General features: G+C 35.8%; 1 protein-coding gene across 1 annotated transcript; it reads left to right on the top strand.

The window, feature by feature from the left end:
• Positions 1-47: 47 nt before the first annotated feature.
• On the top strand, positions 48-24,303 carry LOC140169077 (monocarboxylate transporter 12-like). The gene is made up of 4 exons (XM_072192354.1): positions 48-321; positions 19,517-19,660; positions 21,909-22,736; positions 23,930-24,303. Exons 1-4 carry the CDS (start codon positions 117-119, stop codon positions 24,046-24,048), a joined length of 1,296 nt encoding a protein of 431 aa, XP_072048455.1. The 5' UTR covers positions 48-116; the 3' UTR covers positions 24,049-24,303.
• Positions 24,304-24,782: the final 479 nt, after the last annotated feature.

The following is a 24,782-nucleotide window of genomic DNA, read 5'->3' as shown; positions in this document are numbered from 1 at the left end:
ATGTTAGATTGCGCCAAATGCACATTCTTCGGTAATAACCACTTTAATAATATCGGACTGCAGAGCTTTTCCAGTTTAAAAAATATCTCTAGGAAAAATAATGACTAAGTAACCAAATGTCGACGGCATCATATCACAGGAACATAGATGGTGGTTGGGCATGGGTGATAGTTGGTAGTTCATTCTTCAGTCGATTACTGCATGAAGGTATCTTCAAGAGTCTTGGTGTGTTACTACCAACTCTTTCCGTGTATTTTGACGTTCCTGTGTGGGTGATTGGAAACACGATATCTTTTATGACGGTCATTGGAGGAGTTGTTGGTAAATTACTTTTTAGTTCTCATTATTTCATATAACAATGTAGACTATGCCATAGTCGAAATGTATTAAAAATATGTTATTATTAGTCATGATGAACCCATTTCGTTGAACTCAAAATTTTACTGATGTTTATTAAAATTAAAGTATTCAATAGTAAAATGGTCATAAAGAGTTAAAAATATCAGACGATTAGTGACAATAAAAGTAATTGAATGCAACATTATCTTGCATAATTATAACGGCTCACTTTAATACTGAACAATTCTGATTTTGGAATCTACCAGTTTATTGATAGCGAACCCCGAAATTACAAACAGAGGGAGTAGGTTGACTGATCAGATGTGAAAATCTATCAATTGTGCACACATTAATTAAATCAGAGTTTTAAGCTTAAATACAATATCCAGAGTATATATCACAGGGAAAATATGCCACATAGTGCCAGGTTGGCACTTGCCAACTACATGCCAATGTGGCATTTGCCAGGTTCGGCCAAGAAGAATGTGCAAGGGGTACGCACAACCAGGCATATGCAGTCACGGGCCAAATTGGCATTTGCCATCAATATCCAGAGTGTCAGAAATCATTGGCATCTGCCAATTGTACCAGGTTGGCAAGTGTCAATCTGGCAGGGGTTGGCATTATCATTTTTTGGTGATTTATAGATTTGTATTATTTTTGAACAAAAATGAGATTTTTAGATGGTTTCCAGTGTTTTAGGCTCCATATTGTTTTGAACATACAAAACATTGCATGATCTTTGTTTTCATTGGTTTTTGTAATTTGAATAAATCAAAACAATGATTTTGTATAAAAATGAGCTATTTCTGATGATTGAATTTCTTTTTCATGTGTTTTTAATTTTATTATTCTAATTTATTTTGGAACAAAAATGCAATTTTTGGATGGTTTCCTGTGGTGGTTCCCGGGGTTAGGCTCCAGGTCGTTTTGATAATAATTATGAATTTGCAGGTTTGTACTTTGATGTGTTTTTGTTATTTTTCAAGATTTAAATTATAATGGAACAAAAACAAAAATGCATTTTTGGCTGGTTTCCTATGGTGGTTCCCGATGTTTTCGGTATCGTGTTGTTTTGATAGTAATTGTGCATTGGTTGATTTGTGCTTTCATATGTTTTTGTTACTTTGCAAGATTTAAATTATTTTGGAACATTGGATGCATTTGTGGATGGTTTCCTGTGGTGGTTCCCGGTGTTTCGGCTCCGTGTTGTTTTGATAGTAGGCCTACTGGTGCATTGGTAGTTTGGGCTCTCTCATTTGCAAGAATTAGGCCTAAATTATTTTGGAACAACAATGTATTGTTAGATGATTTCCTGTCCTGGTTCACGGTGTTTTCGGCTCCATTTATGCATTTGTGTTCAGTCGTGAGCTCCCTCAAATGCTGTTGTATGTGAAAGAGCTCTAATGACAAATTATCATACCAAACCAGTAAATGTGCACGTCGCAAAAAAAGTAGATTTAAGATTATTCAGATGAAAAATTAGTGTGTGTTTCAGTCAAAAGTAAGAAGAAACGCCATTATTAAACTTCATTTTTTGTGTGCAATTTAAATAACACAATCTTAAAAATCACAATGAAAGATAAAACGGTTTTGTACACAATACCACGGAAATGGTGTACATATTGGCGTAAATCAACCGGGAGGTTGACAAGTATTGGCGAAGATTAAATTAAATGAGTTTTGAAATTTTCAGTCTTTTTTTTTAATTTTGTTTACTTTTTTATGGCTTGAAGAACTGAATCGCGTATTACGCAGCCCACCACTCGCATGGCGCAGAGCGCCACGCAAAGTTCATTGCGCGTACCGGCGCGTAATTTTATCGCAATCGCGGATAAGCCAAGTTGATTGATCGGTGACGCAAAATCACGCACGAGAAATGCATTATTTACGATCTGCATCATTTTCTAGCTCGGAAGGCGCGCGCGCAAACGGCTATCTTCTGTACAGTCGGAGGGCCATCATGCGCGTTTTCTGTTAAAGGTCAAATTATTAACGGACGCGACCTTGGCAAAAATGACCGTCGCACTCTTGGGTATGCTTTTTACTTTTCCGCGGAAAATTTCGATTTGAAATGTATCGTATTATGTGTAGCCAATCATCTTGGGCAATTAACAAATAAGTTTTATTAGAAAATATCTTCACAATTCTCTACTTGATTTCCATTTTGTCTACTTTTGTCGTTAGAATTCGTGATTTTTGCGTTTGCTTTACCTTCAAATTTATTTTCGTTGCTAAGGACTTCTAACCCGGATATTTTCTGTCTTAACGCTTTAATCATTCTAATTTTTAGCCAGACAAGTAATTTCAACCTTTATCTATCGATTAGTCTTTGTCCCAAATTTTGAACTTAAAATTCTAAATTGTTATAATAGTTTAAATTGGTTACCCAGATTAGGCCCATCGACGAAAATTAAGTAAACAACTTCATAACAATACCGCGTGACTTGACACCATGAACGAGTACACGCGCGTGACTTTGTTGCGCCCAAGCGCGCCATTCATCTGCGTTCAGTGAAATACGCGCTCGCAGTTTAACACTGCTCGCATGAACCTTCTCAATGCTGTTGTCGCATGGCCTACTGTTTACTGGTATTTTTCCGTCTTGTAAAATACCCTTTTCATCCCGGCAGGTTTTTGTCTTAACCAACCAAAAATCTTGATTTTTTAATATGAGGATAATAAGCCATGTTTCTAATCATATGCAAATTCCTGATTTATGAACTCGCACCATTTTTAAAATAACGCAGTTTTTCTTACTCTTTTATCTCAATTCATGACAAAAATTTGTGTTTATGTGCCCATATCATATTCTTTGCAAAGTTACGGTATTTTTTGTGAACATATATGGAATGTTGAAAGCCTTTCTTGTAGTTATATATAAAATATATAGCTATTAAGAGTTGTAGAGAGAAATTTGGAAGCTTTTAAAACTGCAACCCAAATCAAGCAAATTTAAATTTTCGTTGTGTGCGTATTCATAGCGTACAGTTTAATAATAGCGCGTCAAAGTTGAATGGCCCTCCAACTGTGTAGATAGCATTGCGGGCCTAATAAAGCAACAGAAAACATTTCACGCATTTGAAAAACATCTCTTGTTAGGAAAGTTTGTTTTTGATGTGTTTTGTTTGTTTGTTTTTCCACTATCTACTCAAGATAGCGGTTTTTTTAATAATAAAATAGACCTAAGAAAGTAAGAAAGGTTGACAATATTTTGTTATCTACCATTTGAAACCGTATGAACTAATAAAAAAAAAAAATATAGAATTTACGGTGTGATTTGCAAATCATTATAGGCCCTTTGCGACATCACGAATCATGCATATGCTGTCAAAAAACGCGCTCAAATCCTACTTACGGCCTGCATCATTTTGTCGGCACTCGCAAACGGCTTTACGGGCTTAATAAAACAACGCAGAAAATATTTCACAAATTTAGAAAACGTCTGTTAGGAAAGTTTGTTTGATGTTTTTTGTTTGTTTATTATTATTTGTCTGCTTGTTTTTCCGCTATCTACTCAAGTAAAATACAAAGAAATTGAGAAAGGTTGAATATATTTTGTCAGGCCTATCTACTGATGATAGCATTATAAAACCTAATGATATAATACAAAAAGAAGGAAATTATAAGACTTAGCATGAGACGAGTCAGAAAGATAATTTGATATGTTTTTGTATATTTCATGTTTGTTTGTCTGTTTTTTGTTTTTTATCTACTCAAGATACCATTTACAGTGCGATTTGCAAATCACCCGTTGCGACATGCATCTGTGAACACGCGCGAGCCCACTTACGGCCTGCATCATTTACGATCTGCATCATTTTCTCGGAAGGCGCCCGCGCAAACGGCTATCTTCTGAAGATAACATTGCGGGCCTAATAAAGCAACAGAAAATATTTCACACAGTTAGAAAACATCTGTTAGGAAAGGTTGTTTTCGAGAGTTTTTTTTGTTTGTTTGTTTGTTTATTCCGCTATCTACTAAAGATTTTTTTTTGTTGATAAATTACAAAGAAAGTAGGCCTAAGTAAGAAAGGTTGACAATATTTTGTTATCTACTGATGATACCATTTGGAATTGTATGAACCAACAATTTCTTGTTTGTTTGTTATCTACTCAAGGTAGAATTTACGGTGTGATTTGCGGCACCAAGCATCATCTGCTCAAAAAAACCCGCTCAAAGTCTATTTACGGCCAGAACATATTTCACAAATTTAGAAAACGTCTATCAGGAAAGTTTGTTTTGATGTTTTTTGTTTGTTTATTTATTTATTTGTTTGCTTGTTAGTTTTTCCGCAAGTAAAATACAAAAAAAATGAGAAAGGTTGTTCGTTAGGCCTATCTACTGGTGATAGCATTTTTAAACCTAATGAAAAAAAAAAAAAAAAGAGGAAATTATAAGACTTAGCATGAGACGAGTCGGAAAGATAATTTGGTATATTATTGTATTTTCCATGTTTGTTTGTCTGTTTTTTATTTGTTTGATTTTTACCTACAAAAATGAATTTTTGACAATTTTTGTTCTGTACATCATAACAAAAAAAAACACTCTTTCCAAATTATTTTTAGTTTTTTGATATTAGCCTTATTTTTTGAGATATTGACCATAGGCCTATAAAGCATCAAAATGTACTTTTTAAAATTCACAAACGCCTATTTGCACAAAATGATGCCTAAAATTGGAAATAGACTAAAATATAAGAAAATGAGAAAAACGTTTCTTAAGTCGATCATGCGTTGATGAGTTATCGTGTACCTAAATCGTCATTTTACCGAGAAAATGAACATTGAAATAAAGGCAGTTGAAGTTTAAAGTGGTCACATTTTGCACTTTGATCAAAGATCACAGGAGAATGCGGCATTTCTCGTCTTTCTTCCTTACATTACGTGAACATCGAGTAAATCCACAGCCCCTTGAGAAGTTTGGGCGAAATCTTTTCATATCTTGATGTTAAAATCGGGGGAGAGAACTTGAAAAAAAATCACAGTAGCTAAAACGGAGCCCTTTGACCGCAAGGTTTTTTTGACATCAGTGCTTCCGTGGTGCTTCCATAAGATGCGCCGCGCATGCAGATAATCGTTGCGTATGCGTAGCGTATCCGTGCGTTAACAAATTGCGCGACTACAAAACGCGATGTGTTGTTCCTCGCGTGTACCCCGATGGTACAACAAAGATTTCCTTTCCTTCTAAATTGCGGAAACAAATGAAATAGTGAAATAAAATCCATAAAATAGAACAGTTAGAGTTAACAAATCTGGATTATTTTTTCTTGTATTTATGAAAAACATAACAAAGTAAATACATTTCAAAAAACTCAATTTCGCGAAAGAAACAGTGTCTACGCCCCATTCCAGAAAAATACAGAACTAATTTTTGTGCGATTAAAAAAATATTATCCTGTTTTGGCAAATGAAACATAGCGAAATCCTAATCCTTTAGTTAGTCCTAACTGGAGATAAAAGAAAAAGTTCACTATTTCACTAATATCTTGAAAAAGAGCCAAAAACATGCATTTTCGGCATGTTTTCTGACAACCGAGTCACGAAAATCACAAACTTGGAACAAATCTAAGAATTTAAAATCTTCAGTATATGCCGAAATTTTGATCTAATTTTCACTTTTTTTGTGTTACTTTAATAAATGGTTGCTTTATATAAGAATGAAACATGTCTTTTCCAAAAATTAGAAGGCATAAAATGTTATTATTCTTAGTTCAAGTCTTTGGGCTTGATTATCACAACATACGGAAAACACCCTAAAACGCATGTTTTTGGAAATAAATAAAAAAAAGTGGCTAGATATCAAAATTTGACTTTTATTACTAGGATAATGTTTTTTTATTCAAAAAATTAGTTCTGTATTTTTCTGGAATGGGGAGTAGAGTACACAGCCATGTTAAACTCGTACTCGTATGATAAGCATATTTCAGCAGCTCAATGATCTAAAGGTTTAAAAGCACGATAGGAATGAAAAGGTAAAACATAATTGGGGTGTTCTTATGTCAGTTTGTTACAATTTCAACTATTATGAAATTATCAAAATAGAATAGCTAAATTATTTGAAAAGTACATGCTGTTGACTGTTTTCAGGAATATACATGACGTAGGTTAAAATAAATGTTCGGGTAAATGTCAGCAAAAAATATAAAACTTTCTTCAGAACTTATACTAGCAGCTGTAGATTGCGGTTATTTGAAAATGACTATACAGGCCTTAGGCCTACCCCGGCACCCTAGTCAACACAAAAGTTGACAACCATGAGAGTTACCAAATTGAAATTGCGCGGAAAAGGGGTTATTTTTTTACCAGCAGCAAGGACTAGCCTGAATCCTTCTGGCCTCTAATGGCGGCGCCTTTTATTTACCCACAATTTTTCACATTGCCTTAACCTGATGACCGTGCGTAGTTGTTGAAAGACTGAAGGATCCAGTCTAAGCAAGGATCGTGAAATTGGCAAAATATGGTGTAGGGTCTATTTAATTTGTTGACATCGAATTTGCATGAAAAGGGGGGTAAATAACCGTAAATTTGATGAAAAATCATTGCAAAGGGGACCTTTGAAAGATTTGGTTACTCTCGTGGTTGTCAACCTTTGTGTTGAGGGGGGGGGCTACATAGGCCTATTTCTTTTACAACCATGAGTAAGATGAGTCGAGTAGACCTACCGTTTGATGGTTAATATTTCAACAGCAGTTTCATTATTGGTGTTATTCGACATAATCATTTTTTCGTTTGTCGTACATTATTTTTGTAAAATCAGTTGATTTTGAGAAAATCAGATTATGTACAAACGAAATAAATAAAAATTGACACAAAACGATGTCGTATACATTTTACAATTTTTAAACTGTTGAACTTTTGTATCACTAAATTGAATATATTATGACGGTTATGACAATGTCAGGTTTCCAAAGATTACATGTAAATAATACATGTAGAACAAAGGACTCGTTGACTTGAAATTGTAGAGGGAAATTTAAATGCAAATAGAAATGGTGCTGGTGCAATATCACTCGTAATTGAGAACAGAATTTTTCACAAATAATAGGAAACATAACCTACTACCCTATTACAGCTTGCTACACAAAATTATTTAAATGTCGGTAAGTATTTAATTTAAATTTTATTCATTTATCAATTCATCTTATTTTCATTTTTAAATAAACATGCGCAATTTATTTTGAACTAAAAGCGTCTGAGGGCAGTTGAGTGATCAAACCGTTGTAGAACAGAATACCGTAAAACCCCGTCTACAAGGATATACCTAAGAAACGCCCTCAATAAAATTGGTTGCTTGTTGTATTTGGAGTTTGAGCAAATATATACTGGCACTGGGTGGCTATGCATTCCATCTAAGTATGTTGTAACACCAATCAATTGTATTGACATAATAACGACTGTTTCGTATATCAGGATCGTATAGCTAAATTGATAGAGCGTCAGACTTTGGAACTGAAGACATGCTGAAGAGAGCATGGTCCGGGCACCGGTTCCGTTTTTCATTCTCGTTTAATTTTAACTTTTGACATGTTCTTTTTATCTTTCTTCAAATCTACCTTTCTACTTTTAATTTTAGGTGTTTTTTTTGTTTTTTTTTTTGTTTTTAGTTTTTGTTTTTGTTTTTTTAGTAATTTTGTGGTTTTATAGAAACTAGTAAAAGCATTTATTCTAAATAATAGCGAAACCCACGGTTAGACAGATGTGTTGTAACTACTTGTCTGTCCTCGTCTTTGCAATAAAAACCTATGTTGCACCTTTGTGCCATCCCAATTCTTGAGGAATGGTAGGTAGGGTGCGTTTTTGGCTTAAGCACGATTTTGTTTCTACTTGAAATGAAATCAAAATAAATATTGTTCTGTTGCCACAATTGCAGTTTTTTCAATAAAAAAAAATAGATGAGGAATAATAATTATTCCATATTTGAATCTATTGTCCCATCAAGAATGATAGAGTGTCTTCAAAACTTCAATCAATTCATCTGACAAAGGAAACTATTCTGGTCATTCAATTTTGTTTCGCTTGCACCTGTTATATCACAGGCGTTGGTAGAGAAGGCACACTTCTCTTGTCTTCACCGAAGTAGTGATGTAAACACTAACATGATTAATTACCATAGCTAGCAATGGACATACACTATTTTTTGTTCCACTTGAACCCATACTATATGCTATTCGCTGTCGATGTGACGTAATTAATCGGATTAACTACCATAGCAATTGATGAATACAATTTCGAATATATAGCCCTGCACTTCATCGTTCACGTGGCACCTATGCATTAAACCATAGTTGTCAAAGAAATGCTAATCACTCGCCATGTAAGATTAGTATTTATGAAAAGAGTGGTATTCAATCTATGTTTGGTGACATACGCGGGTGATTAGTGCAATCTGCTTGATGGTAGTTATTGCGATTATTACGTCACTTCGACAGCGAATTGTAGTATAGACGAATCCAACAAGCCAAGTGATGGTCAGAATTTATTCGGCCATTATACGCTGGTGAAGTTGCGTAATTAATCGGATTAATTACCATAGCAATAGGTGAAAACAATTTTGAACATATCGCGCTGCGCTACAAGCAGGTTACACTCATCACCTGTACTGTGTATGTCTGCAATCATAGATTGAATACAATACTGGTCTTTTCAAAGATCTTACAGGTGCAGCATGATATGGTTCAATGAAGAGGTACCGCCTGAACGTATCAGTGTATAACGCGGTATATTCAAAATTGTTTTCACCTATTGCTATGGTAGTTAATCCGATTATTACGTAACTTCGCCAGCGTATTGAAATAAAACAGGAGGATGTGAGTTCATAAGGGCAATGTCGGGGATTATAGGTGGAGAGATGAGAGGTCCGACCAACAGCCATAGCGAATGGTTCATGTTCAACTAATTCCAGCGGACGGTCTGTGGCTAGTAAGGAATCGTCTTTGACCACATGCGCAGATCTGTCTCGTCAGGAAGATATTTAATATCCCGAATTTATAATAGGCCTATGCCTACCAGTTCCATCGTATAACCGATCTGCTAGAGAATATTTGTTACCATGTTTAATAAATTCGTATTTATCGTATAATAAAATGTAGCCAAATGTAGGCCTATATTATGTGTCACACGGTTTTCTGCTGAACCACTAGCAGGCTATGTTACCACATCTATGACAATGACAAAGGTGAATTTTGATGATTTTTACGATCGTCCGGATGAGCAAATCACTGAATGGGTCTTTAGTTCCTCCTCTCCTTATCCTGCCAATATTATATGAATCAAAGAAAAATAAAGAAAAAATAAAATTAAACAAGAAAAAAAGACAAAGAAAAGAAACAATAAAAGAAAAACAATAGAATAAATTAAACTAAATATGAAAAAAAAATGATCACGAAAGGAGTCTTTAGAAAATGCAAGAAAATATAAATGAAAAGTTTGAACAATATTTTGTTTATAAAAGTTTGTGTGACCGTGATGAGGCTCGAACTCACCATCTTCCGATCTAAAGAACCAAAGTCTTATGCCTTGCCAAGTGAGCTATGCTCGTGAGATGCGAAATAAAGATAAAATAATACATTGTATACCTGCTTGTGTCGGTAAATGATTTGCTCAAATTCCATAATGATATAATATTGTGGAGGGCGCTAGCGTGAAATATGCTATCATCACAGTCGCTTCTATTCCTTATAGACGGGTTTCTACGGTATTTGATTAAAATACTCATGTGTGCAACATCGTTTTTGGTGTGTTTTCTAAGAATGTATTTTTGAAGTTGGGTACAGTTCATTTTAAATCACCCTGTATTTTAAGATTATAGCCTATACACGCCCTTAATGCCCTTATAATAAATAATGCCCTTATAATAAATAATGCCCTTATAATAAATAATGCCACTTAATAAAATACAACGTATTTTTTCTATCGAGATCTTGCACGAACCCAGCAAACACAAATTATTAAAAAACATTTTTTTCACATATTTTGTTTTACATATTTAATAGAAAACCTAAATTAATTTATTACCGATTTTGACAAAATACTTTTATTATAATCAATGTTTTGTTTATGAATAAAAATACGCCGTATTGATATTGACAGTAAGCCGATATGATTTGTGAAAATGTTAGAAAAACGTATACAACAATATTTAATTTAAGGCACCGTTAGTAGGCCTTTTAAAAATATTATGAAACGTTTCATGATTTTTCTGGAAAGTATTTAATTAAACCCACCAAAATTAGTTTTACGCCTACTTATACACGTTGCTTGTCTGGGCTATATACGTTTTCTAAATTTGTGAAATACTTTCTTCTATGATTTTTTAAAGATATTAGTTCATACGGTTTCAAATGGTATCATCAGTAGATAACAAAATATTGTCAACCTTTCTTACTTTCTTAGACCTTAGGCCTATTTTATTTTAAAAAACTACTATCTTGAGTAGATAGCGGAAAAACAAACAAACAAAACACATCAAAAACAAACTTTCCTAACAACAGATGTTTTTCAAATGTGTGAAATATTTTCTGGCCGTAAATAGGCTTTGAGCGCGTTTTTTGGACAGCAGATGATGCTTGGTGTCGCAAAGGGCCTTTAATGATTTGCAAATCACACCGTAAATTCTACCTTGAGTAGATAACAAACAAACAAGAAATTGGTTCATACGGTTCCAAATGGTATCATCAGTAGATAGCAAAATATTGTCAACCTTTCTTACTAACTTTCTTTGTAATTTATCCAAAAAAAAAAAAATCTTTAGTAGATAGCGGAATAAACAAACAAACAAACACACAAACAAAAAACCCTCAAAAACAACCTTTCCTAACAGATGTTTTCTAAATGTGTGAAATATTTTCTGTTGCTTTATTAGGCCCGCAATGTTATCTTCAGAAGATAGCCGTTTGCGAGTTCCGAGAAAATGATGCAGATCGTAAATGATGCAGGCCGTAAGTGGGCTCGTGCGTGTTCACAGATGCATGTCGCAACGGGTGATTTGCAAATCGCACTGTAGGCCTAAATGGTATCTTGAGTAGATAAAAAACACAAAAAAACAGACAAACAAACATGAAATATACAAAAACATATCAAATTATCTTTTGACTCGTCTCATGCTAAGTCTTATAATTTCCTTCTTTTGTATTATTTCATTAGGTTTTATAATGCTATCATCAGTAGATAGGCCTGACAAAATATATTCAACCTTTCTCAATTTCTTTGTATTTTACTTGAGTAGATAGCGGAAAAACTAACAAGCAGGCAAATAATAATAAACAAACAAAAACATCAAAACAAACTTTCCTCACAAACGTTTTTTAAATTTGTGAAATATTTTCTGCGTTGTTTTATTAAGCCCGTAAAGCCGTTTGCGAGTGCCGACAAAATGATGCAGGCCGTAAGTAGGATTTGAGCGCGTTTTTTGACAGCATATGCATGATTCGTGATGTCGCAAAGGGCCTATAATGATTTGCAAATCACACCGTAAATTCTACCTTGAGTAGATAACAAACAAACAAGCAAACAAACAACAAACATGTAGTACAAAAAATACCAAATGAAATTTCCGACTTCTTTGATTTTTTAAAAAAATTAGTTCATACGGTTTCAAATGGTAGATAACAAAATATTGTCAACCTTTCTTACTTTCTTAGGCCTATTTTATTATTAAAAAAACCGCTATCTTGAGTAGATAGTGGAAAAACAAACAAACAAAACACATCAAAAACAAACTTTCCTAACAACAGATGTTTTTCAAATGTGTGAAATGTTTTCTGTTGCTTTATTAGGCCCGCGATGCTATCTTCAGAAGATAGCCATTTGCTCGCGCGCCTTCCGAGCTAGAAAATGATGCAGATCGTAAATAATGCATTTCTCGTGCGTGATTTTGCGTCACCGATCAATCAACTTGGCTTATCCGCGATTGCGATAAAATTACGCGCCGGTACGCGCAATGAACTTTGCGTGGCGCTCTGCGCCATGCGAGTGGTGGGCTGCGTAATACGCGATTCAGTTCTTCAAGCCATAAAAAAATAAAAAAAAAAAAAAAAAAGACTGAAAATTTCAAAACTCATTTAATTTAATCTTCGCTAATAATACTTGTCAACCTCCCGGTTGATTTACGCCAATATGTACACCATTTCCGTGGTATTGTGTACAAAACCGTTTTATCTTTCATTGTGATTTTTAAGATTGTCTTATTTAAATTGCACACAAAAAATGAAGTTTAATAATGGCGTTTCTTCTTACTTTTGACTGAAACACACACTAATTTTTCATCTGAATAATCTTAAATCTACTTTTTTTGCGACGTGCACATTTACTGGTTTGGTATGATAATTTGTCATTAGAGCTCTTTCACATACAACAGCATTTGAGGGAGCTCACGACTGAACACAAATGCATAAATGGAGCCGAAAACACCGTGAACCAGGACAGGAAATCATCTAACAATACATTGTTGTTCCAAAATAATTTACGCCTAATTCTTGCAAATGAGAGAGCCCAAACTACCAATGCACCAGTAGGCCTACTATCAAAACAACACGGAGCCGAAACACCGGGAACCACCACAGGAAACCATCCAAAAATGCATCCAATGTTCCAAAATAATTTAAATCTTGCAAAGTAACAAAAACATATGAAAGCACAAATCAACCAATGCACAATTACTATCAAAACAACACGGAACCGAAAACATCGGGAACCACCATAGGAAACCATCCAAAAATGCATTTTTGTTTTTGTTCCATTATAATTTAAATCTTGAAAAATAACAAAAACACATCAAAGTACAAACCTGCAAATTCATAATTATTATCAAAACGACCTGGAGCCTAACCCCGGGAACCACCACAGGAAACCATCCAAAAATTGCATTTTTGTTCCAAAATAAATTAGGATAATAAAATTAAAAACACATGAAAAAGAAATTCAATCATCAGAAATAGCTCATTTTTATACAAAATCATTGTTTTGATTTATTCAAATTACAAAAACCAATGAAAACAAAGATCATGCAATGTTTTGTATGTTCAAAACAATATGGAGCCTAAAACACTGGGAACCACCGCTGGAAACCATCTAAAAATCTCATTTTTGTTCAAAAATAATACAAATCTGTAAATCACCAAAAAATGATAATGCCAACCCCTGCCAGATTGACACTTGCCAACCTGGTACAATTGGCAGATGCCAATGATTTCTGACACTCTGGATATTGATGGCAAATGCCAATTTGGCCCGTGGCTGCAAATGCCTGGTTGTGCGTACCCCTTGCACATTCTTCTTGGCCGAACCTGACAAATGCCACATTGGCATCAGTTGGCAAGTGCCAACCTGGCACTATGTGGCATATTTTCCCTGTGTACACAATGGGCAGGTGGACTACGGGGTAGTCTAATAACAATGTAACAGATGTGTCAGCTGACATAGCCTGCTAGTTTTAAAGACAGTCTTAAAGACAAGATAAGCAAAGGAAATGCCACTTACAGGGTGAGTCAAAAAAACTGCAATAGAGCAAAGAATCGATATTTATGTAAGAACCAAATCGAACTTTCACCATATTGAAAGATTTCATAAATGCTACACTCAATGGCCACCTTCTGTGAAAATATGAAGTGAATCGCAACTACCGTTTAATTTTGATGAGTCCTATTGTTGCGATACCCAATTTCGTTATTTGTCCACGAGGTATCATGTATTTTGAATGAGAGCACACAGTGCGCGGTAAAGGCACCATATCTGAAACTGACTTTAACTTAAATAAGGTTGATTTTTGCGTTAATTTAATTTCTTTTTTCTGTTCAAACAAACTTTCTAACATTACTTTAAGTCCTTCATACCTCACTCGACTCCAACTCCAGTTTTTTAATTCCAATATGTCCAACTTACTGGATATTTTGTAATTCACTCCATTTCAATTTGCGCGCATTTCATTTTGACATTTGAAAAACCCGTCTGCAAATTTGTATGTTTTTGATAGAGAATAAACATCTTTACAGTAAAGGTAAAATGAAAATAACAACAAATAATGTTTCTTCTCCTTAAACAAGACCACGGGCAATATCATTTTGGATGCTCCATTTTATTTTAATGCCAATGAGGTTAAGAAAATGACAGTTGTTCCAAATCTACCTTACACAGAGTGGGCTGACATTCAAATTTTAGATGTCTCTTGGACAAACATTAAAATTGGCTAGCGCTATAAAATGTGTCATAAAAACAAAACGGGAAATGCTAATTCCTTAATTTTTACACACAAGGTCACTGATGGAAATACCATATATAAAATGTTTTCAAACCTAAAAAGTTCAACTCGGTTCTTAAGTAAAAATGGATTCGTTTCTCTATTGCACTTATTTTTGACTCACCCTGTATATATGTTGATCAACATGATTTTCTGAGTAATAAACCCATAATTCATCAAATTTTCAGCTGCATTTTTCATTAACTTGTGGAATACATCTCTTTTGATGTATTCCACAAGTTAATAAAGAATGCGGCTGGAAATTTGATGAATTATGGGTTTATTACTCAGAAAATCGAAATTGCAAATGAGAAACATGTAAAATGACTTAGGCATTTAGCGTAGCAGGCTGACGAAATGTAAAATAGAGCACAAACAATCGATTCATCTTACAGTTACATTGATTTATGTTTACCATGAAATTTCTTCAAAAACACATTTATTGTCAAATTTGTGACATTTTTAAGGACTATATTTTGGATCTCTTTTACACATCCTCATTAAACGTTTATTTCATGTTTTTGTTCAAAATTGCTCAATGAGAGTTGACATTTTTGTTCTGTAAACTGTGTTTTTCATTTGATATAATAAGTTAATCTATTGATTATTTGAGATAAACTAAGGCTATCTGAGATAAACAAAGTTTATCTGAGATTGTAAACAAAGTTTATCTCAATAAATGTCTGTAGCGAACAAGGATTGTAACAAAGTTTATACTATATTGTTCCTGGTGATGTTTTGGAGGCCGAGGGTCCAAACAAGCTACCAAAAGTGCTTAATATTGGCTAGGGTGTCATCTAAATGCCTACTTTTCCCAGTAGACCAGGTTAAAACTGAGCTAAGTACCACTTGGAGAACGAGAAATTCTCATATGGTTTATCTGGACCAGTTTTGCATGGGGAACAAGAATTTCTTGGGTAAAAAGCCCGTAACCTGAGAACTTTTCCGTGAGGGCGCTTTTTTTCAAAATGCCAAAATGGTTAAATTAGTCACATTAGGGGCATATTTAACCAGATGTTGGATTTTTATTGATAGCAATAATGTACTACTAAGTCAGGTTATTAATATGAAGGTAACAGGATGTCAAAGCTGAGGGCGCTTTTTTCAAAATGGCCGCCAAACTCAATGAAAAACATATATATGGCTAAATTAGTCACTTTAGGGGCATATTTAACCAGATTTTGAATTTTTATTGATAGCAATACAGGTTGTTCCTACTGATTTCTCTATTATAGAGTTATACAGTAAGAAATAACAAATAAGTAGGGATTTTGTGAAAATCTACTGCCTGGACGAAACATACTCCGATCTTACTGATCGGCACAATAGTAGTATGTAAAATTCTTCGAGAGTTCCAAGTCGATCCGAGAAAAAAAGTATTTTTCGCCACACCCTAATTAACAATCAAGTGCAAAATTGCTGGGACACTTGCTCAGTTTAATGTTGTATACCAAACGCCTCAATTTGAAATGCGTAATATGTTTGCTCCAACATTGCTTGGTGGGGGCGGGAAGGGTTCGAAATAGGTTAGAATATATACGCTGCCATTACGTAATAATCGGATTAACTACCATAGCAATAGAGGAATTTTTGAATAGATCCCCCTGCACTACAAACACATTGCACTAATTACCTGTTTATGTATGCCAACATAGATGGAATACAATACCGCTCTTTTCAAAAATACTAATTTCTATGACATCTATGGTTCAATGCATAGGTACCGCGTGACATGCCGCGTGAACGTTTTAGTGCTGCGCGATCTATTCAAAAAATTGTATTCCTCTATTGCTATGGTAATTAATCTTGTTACATCATCACTTCGACAGCGTATATATACAACTAAAATATCATATGATGAACTTCACATGGACTATTTTAATTACCCACGTGCGCAAAATATAAATAAGTATAAAGTGTCGCAGGGAATGTTGAACATGTTGAACTTGATCGAAGCCGACCTTAGACGTATTGCCACGAATTTCTGATTGGTCAGATCACCAATCTATTAAATAAAGATGAGAAAAGTTTGAAATGGTGGCCATCACGTGACGCAGGTGTCTGAGGGGAGATGTGCCCCTAAGAATTGGGTAATGCTTCAAAATGAATTCCCAATTGAAGCCATTTGGAGCTATTTGGTGTACTTGTTTACACTATATAATGTGTAAAATATTTCGAATAGTTTTTCACTAATATTACTTCATTTTTTTAGAAAAAAAATCTTTCCCTTCCAGTAAATTCAACCTGCCCATTGCCCAAAAATGCCAACCCTGTTATTATTTTCCCTAAAATAATTAGGCACCAGGCCCCTTCATACCATACAAATCTGATTAGATTAAAGTACCGTTACAACTAAAAGCAGGAATAAATGTCAAAGAGTAGGAAGCTAATATCATTTGTTGAGCAATAGCTATACAAAACCTGAAAGAATTCATGGAGCCCATAATTCCCATGTCTAAATATTGATATAGCGGCGCTAACAAAAGGTTCTCACCAGGGTGTGTTCATCACAACATGAAGCAAAATAAACATCTCAAAAAAGTAACTTACCCCCTTAAATAATGGCCATTATTCAAAAACCAGCTATTGTATTACAAATCTGTAAAATGCGTTGGAAGCAGAATTAATTTCTGCGCATTTTGACACCTTATTTGATACGATAGCCCAGAAAACAATAAAACACCGGTCAATTTAATGTAGTGAGGTCCAGATTTGAAAGTTGCACTTACATACAATTCGAAAACACTCAGATATCACTACACAGATTTCCTTCCATTATACTGAATACAAAATCAATAAAATTTACTGCAACTTTCAAATCTTGGGTTACATTGATTTAAATGTACGCTGTGAGGTCAATATTTAGTCAATTGCTACAAATTAGGTGTCAAAATGTGCAGAAATAAATTCTTATTCCAACGCATTTTACAGATTTGTAATACAATAATTACTCGTGTTTGAATAATGGTCATTATTTAAGGCGGTTAGTTACTTTTTTTGAGATGTTTATTATCGATAAGGCTGAACGTCAAGACGCCTTACCTATGCATGGCTTATTAATGTTTAAAGCAGAAATAATATGGCAACAAACTGGAAACTGAGTAGTTTTGTGGTAGCCTAATAAGTGTGAATTCAGCTCACACCTGCATGCACTTTTTGTACCGGCCGGAGGCCGCACAGTGTCATCGCCCCGATATCTTCATGGCAGAAATCGCCATGGTAGGTTGAATCCACAGCCACGCATGGCCTTTTTGTTCCGACCTGTTTAATAGTTTTGAGACGCATAATGGGCCGAGGGACATCCGACTAAGGCTTTTGACAATAGCCTGGTGACTGACCTCTGTGTGTGTGAGTGAGCATGGTATACAATACACCATGAGGTCATCTGTTTTTAGACTGCCTCCACGAGTGGCCTACGCTGCGCTATAGTTCGGCACATATAAAATCAGAATTTTACGGGAGATATTCATAATTTTCTATCCCGGTATCCAAAGATTTATCGTCTGAATATCAAATCGTGCATAGCACATTCACGTGTATCGATCCCGGGTATTGATTTTAGTGTCTCTGCTGTACAATGTAATTATTAACCAGGCGATGTCAGTGTGGGCCGGTACTATTATTCTCTGGCCGGTACTAATATTTCGATTAGAATTGGTGTTGTTTCTAACTTTCTATTAGACAATTAATGAACAAAACTAAATATATTGCCAAAAAATTATGAAGTGGTCATAACAAATAGGAATACCAACATTGGTGGGTGAAAATAACAAAAGTTTTGTGTTGATTTTGTATTATTAAAGTAAAATATTAAGTATATATTTTAGAAACTTTTTTTTTCTGAATTAAAAATGTTTGCAAATTCTCTGGTTCTCTTTACCTCTTACCATGCACACCGACCTTGGTAGAGTATAAAGCACAGGGTACAATACTGATGTAATACACAATAGTCATGTATCAGTGCATCATGCAGTTATTGTTAACTACATGTGTGCACACCCCCTAGGGGCTCTCACAATAGGCAATTGACCCGTACTGGTAGCGCTGTGTTGTAGATATAGGAGATGAACTAGTTAGCGTCATATATCAAAAAGTATAAAAGCTATGATTTTAGTACTTTCTCTATGTTTCAATTACTTATTCTTTTCAATTTATAACCCGTACAAGCTTTAATAACGGGGAACCATACATTTGTATCAGAAAGGAAATCTACATCTTATCCAAACTCCTGTGTTAATCCAATACACACTTTGCTTCAACGAGCCGCCCTGACTTGGTTGCATTTGCAAGAGGGGTGCCACGAAACCGTAATAGGTACAAATTTAGTACTTTCTGTCAATCAAGTATGGTTTATTCTCTACATGTCAATTTGTAAATTATTAACATAGTCCTTATAATAACGGGGGACCGCTATGATAAGTAAATGATAGCAAACCAGTGAAAAATACCCCAAAACGTAGCGGACAATTCGATCGCTCATTGGATTAATATTATCACGTGGTAAGAAATTTGCATTGGACAATCGATTACTATAATGGTTTAGTACTGCATATTTCGGTTTAAACTTCACTAAGCGGGTTTATGGCTGAAAAGGTCACGGTGAATTTGCCGTGGACAAAACTGCACTATGGTGTTAGGTCATGACTAATTTCAAGCAGGGCAAGACATGCAGGCTATCTAAACTCAACCAATAAAGTATCGAAACGATTATAGATGGTCAGATTTATCGGGAACTGAAATATATAGCAAAAACTTATTTAATGTATATTAAGCACAGCTTTCTCCTGCGCATTTTGATACCTCTTTTGTTGCTCTACGATATCATTTGGTCGAGTTATGGGCGTTTAAGTGGCTTCAAGTCGGATTTTGAAAGTTGCACTTAGCTCCTATTCAAGCCAAATACCTTTTACTAATAGCACCCTTTATTGTCTTTGTATTTCAGGTATTTTATCATCATCACTGGAAAAATCTCTGCCTTCAAGGTTGGTTGTCATGGTAGGCGGTATCCTTACTGGTGCCGGGTTGATTCTCAGCTCCTTCTCAAATAGCTGGTCTCTAATTTCACTCTATCTTATTCTAATGACAGGTAAGAAATATAATGTTCATAATATAAATAAATGAGTTTGGCAAACTGCCGAACATATCAATTAGTAAGCGCTCTTTAGCAAAGTCATAGTTCATTGAATTTACAACCGTATGACAAAACAGGTGAATAGTGACTTTTTGCACAAGATTTGCAATTGAAAGAGAATTGGCCATTGCTAATTCTAATGACTCTAGTATATGGACAATATAAGTGTGCTCTTTCATTTAATGACATAAAATTTGAAAATATTGTAAGGAACACTTGAGGTTTTGACATTTAAAACCTACATTTTGGTCAAAAAATGTGCTTGGATAAGTCGTTTTCAACAGATTTACCACATTCGCCTTGCTATAAACATTGAATTGCGTCATCTGTTGACCTGATGACAAAAAGCATTTTAGGGGTAAGTGTTAGCTTTCGTTCGATATGAAAAAATCTGATTGGATGAAGGGAACACTTGAGGTTTTGAGAAAAAGCAATCACAGATGCATATTTTCCAGCTAGAAGCAACGCAGCTCATATGATGCCTATGCACTTAACCGTATAGTGTATTGAATGACAGTGTTGAGACAATTCACTGCTAGCTAGGACGAAATTGTGCGCTCAGGTGTATCGAGGTGGAAACTGCATAGATGGTTTATAAGAGAATCGTTTTTGTAGCCAAACCTTTCCATATGTAGCGAGTTCCATCTCTTTGTTAAATTCATATTACCGATCATGAATTCTCCTGAATTGGCAAACAGGGGATCTCTATCAGCGTGTTTATTTTGGGAGAAGATGTGCGGTTCATTGCGGTATAATTTCTGTCCGGTCAGAAATTATCCGGATACTTGCCCACCATAAACACTAGCAGTATGGCGGTACATTCTTCTCAACCGAAGGACATTGTCGCGAGATATTTGCACTATAAACACACCAGTATAAATTGTGTGCGGTATTGCTGGAAGTAGAAGCAGGATGGATGCGTAGAATGCGCGCAGGACATTCGGAACGATTCTCACTCCAAAAGTTATCAAAACAGAAGCTACATGTTTGCCGCCATGATCATATAGTTGAATGGGGTGTTTATAGATCGCGCCACAATATTTACACATTCCCCGTGTGACCTCGGGGTCATTGCAAATGTTCGGTTATCTAAGTTGGTATATGATTTGTGCGGTAACTGTGTCTCACTATAAACAGCAAAAGTATCGGTACATATACAAGGACTATCGTATACGGTATACTCAAAATACCGTATATTCAATATAAACACGATTGGAAAGCCAGAGGGCAGCATATCATTTATTTAACGGTGATTAAGCGTGATAGTGAGCGAAAGAGGGCGGCATACAGTGTTAGTTACATTGAAATCGCAATGCCCCTCCGCCTCCGCCGAGTTCTCCTACGCGTACAGGTAACCGAGACCTGGGACCGATTGAAACAAGCATTTAGTTCCAGGCCCAGGGAACTGCAAGTTAGCTCAATTGTTCACAAGAACAGACAAAGACTGTACCGGGGCTCAAACCGGGTATGATTATCAGAAAGCTGAAACTTTCAAAGTAAAAAGCTTTAGGTGAGAAATAAATGTAAACTTTGCATGAGGGATGGACATTTGGACCTTATTTGTGACCTGCTACCACGAAATGAGCGCAAGTCGCAAATTGGTAGTTTCGAGATGCCTTGCCTACTGCGTTGGTATTCTTTGACGCGCACCTGTTCAAACCACTAGTATGTCTGTATGTCCTTCGTGCATGTCTCGAAATTACCAAAAATTGCGACTTTACGCTCACTTTTTGTGGTATCAGATAGCAGGTCACATGGTCCACATTTTGTGATGCTGTCATGGCTTCTGGGGGAAATCATCGAGTTGAAAATTAAATAGTATTGTATCCGGGCCTGCAAGAATTTTTTATGAGCATTTGGCCCGAGGGTCGGCTTTAATAGCGTCTTCTTTCGAGCAATGTATCGTCCGTACCTTTTGGGGGGCAAGTCATTCGGGATTGTTACCAATAAAATTACCTGACAAATATACAGCAGTCGTATTGGCAAACACAAATACACCATCCATGCAGACATACGGCATGGACGGGCTGGTTATTTTGAAATTAGAAAACCCCAATATAAGTACTGTAATAGGCTACCAGCCATTACATCTGGTATCCATATTGGACCACTGTTTCAAAAGGGAAACATTGTGCCAATTTATTAAGTCGTATAACAGTCATGTCACTTAATATTTCAAATGTGTATTCTTTTCTTATGTCAGGAGTTGGTGTACGATACGCAGTGTTAATCTTAATGAGCGTTATTGGAGACTATTTTGATCAATACTACGCCATTGCAAATAGTGTGGCCATCTCGGGAACCAGCGTGGGCGTCATGATCTTCGCTCCATTGACTCAGTTCCTTTTGGACCAATACGGCTGGCGTGGCGCCCTATTTCTACTTGGTGCCATTTATTTCAATTTATCAGCATGTGGTGCATTGCTAGAACAAAACCATGGTAACCGTCAACTAAATTCCTACCAAACTTTTGATAATGATCTAAATGAAAAAGATGAAAAGGCGCCTTCTACCAGATGGACTTGCACGTTGCTTTGTGACAAGTTGAAACAATACTCAGGAGATTGCGAATTTAGTTTGTTCAAAGATTCCCTCTTCTTAGTCTGGTTAAGCACAAATTGTTTATTGGAATACACTTGGGCAGGATGGTTAATCTATCTCGTCCCTCATGCCGAAGACAAAGGTCTTTCTCCATATCAGGCAACAAGTCTCGCAACCTCTGGTGGAATCGGGTTCCTATTTGGACTCTTCCCGACTGGATATATCGTGGACAAGAAAATTCCTAATTTTGGATCAAATGAAATTCGAGCTCTGACTCTTCTCCTTGGTGGTATAGCATTATTAATCGACCCTTTGTGTGGATCTATGGTGATACTAACTCTTCTTTCAATTTTATTCGGGGCAGCTGTTGGGAGCTTGAAAGTGACTAGTTTTTCTACCGCTAAAGACATTGAGGGCGATCTGACACAAGTTTTGTCATGGTCGTTTACATTCATAGCCCTGGCAAAAGTAGCAAGTGGATTCTTAACTGGTATGTACAAATTGTATTTTACATGTTGAGGGTTTTGGGGAAGAAACAGGGTCAAACGTTTATATTACCCCCTGCACTGTAAGGTGAGGTGACACATCTTGTATGTGCGTGTGTGCGGACTGGATATGTATCAAGCCTCTTGGACAAGTCGAGCAGAGCAGGAAGGAATGCGACTTTTTGCAGGTTACAGGCACTGTGTTCGGGAGTGGGAAATTAGGAGCCCCTGGCTCACCCTGCAAGAAGCCCCAATGTGAGGGAAAAACAAATGAGCATATGGTTTAGTTAAAGGGGCATTTCGTAATCCATAGCTTTATCCGCCACGTTTTTCAACTGGAAACAAGTTGAGACTTTTGTACCATCATCAGAAACCTCCGGCTAATTTTTGTGTGCTAAATAGTGTGTGTCAAATGTTCATGTTATGTTAACAGAACGAAACTACACCACAGTGGCTAGACTCACGCAGCCTGACCTTTTTTTCTTTTTCCTCTCAATCTCAATCTCAATTCGCTAATTTGCTGCGTCCAGTCCCACGAAAAGTCACCCGATTGAGATTGAGAGGGAAAAGAATTGAAAAAGTCAGGCGGTGAGGCAGTTTACATGGTCCCCTATCATGGAACAATGTATTACATAATCATGCATAACTCTCAAAATCAGAATCTACGGACATTCCTGGTCGATCTCGATAGGATTTCGGTCATAGGCATGTTAACACAGCTACCCAATAGAGGTGAGGTTTAAACCTCTCCGGCCGAATGAGGTAGTCGAATTTGACAGGCGATCATGCACGGAGGCTTATAGGCTTGAACAGGCCATACTTGTCATTGATTGGTTAGGGTTAGGGTTAGGATTAGGGTTAGGCTTAGGGTTGGGGTTAGGATTAGTTTACACAAAATCATTACATAAGGGTTGGACCCATAGTAGCTTGATGAATCAAAAGCTAGAGAGCCCTAGAGAGAGCTCAGACGAGATCAAAACGCTCATCATGGGCTATCATGAAAGTTTCTCAGTATTAAGAACCGAAATCCTATCGTGATCGACCAGTAATGGAAATTTTGGGAATGCACTCATTTCTTGCAAATCTACTTAAACATGCCATAAAAAGAGGATGCTAGAATCACAAAATACTCCATTAAAAAGAATTTATCCATGTCCAATTAGGAGATTAACTAAATTGTTTCATTCTTTCGTTACAGGTTGGCTGTATGAGTACACCCAGAGTTACGATGTATCATTTGCAGTTCTTGGCTCTGTTATGCTCTTTGGATCACTTATACAAACACTCTACGTTGTGTGCACATGGAAACAAGACTAACGGATATACTTAGCCAGTGGCGTAGTTACCCAGCAAACACAAGAATATCTTTAAAAGGTTTTAAGCATGTTATATTTTGGGTTTTGGTTTAGATAAAAACGTTTTAATAACTTTATTGTCGGGTTATATAAAGGTCATGGAAACGTTTTCAAACGTTTTGTATGAAACACATTACAACTATATTTTTAAAATGTTTTCAAAATGTTATTGTAAAATATATTTTGCAAACATTTTTTGCCAAATATTTTGTCGACACTTAAATAACAATATATTAGAATATTTGCAGTAGGTAATCAACAAATGTTTTTGAATGTTATGAAAACATTTTATACACTTTATATGTCCTTTATATAACCCGACATTTTAAAAGTCATTATGCACACGTCCTATCACATCATTCTATTTTGTCTCGTAATAAACTTTTTAGGCTGCGTCTTTAATGCAGCGCCTCTAGCGGTGACCTGTTTCAATCTAATTTCGTAGCGGCTCTGTCATTGGTTACTTGCCAACAAAGCTCTAGCCTCCATGCTATACAAACCATGATTAAGGGCACACAAACCGTCGTTTTATCTTTTCTGTTTCGGTTTCGGTTCCAGTTTTCGGTTTCGGATCTCATTGTTATTTTGAAGTGTTAGCATATATATGGTACGTGTGAACAATCCTTTTATTCTAGTCTTTTGTTGCCTACTGAAAAGTTGAACGAAGATATTTTCTGTTTTCTGTTTCGGGACACA

This window comes from Amphiura filiformis, chromosome 14, assembly GCF_039555335.1.
Source record: "Amphiura filiformis chromosome 14, Afil_fr2py, whole genome shotgun sequence".
Lineage (NCBI taxonomy): Eukaryota > Metazoa > Echinodermata > Ophiuroidea > Amphilepidida > Amphiuridae > Amphiura > Amphiura filiformis.
This window is presented reverse-complemented; position numbering and strand designations above follow the sequence as displayed.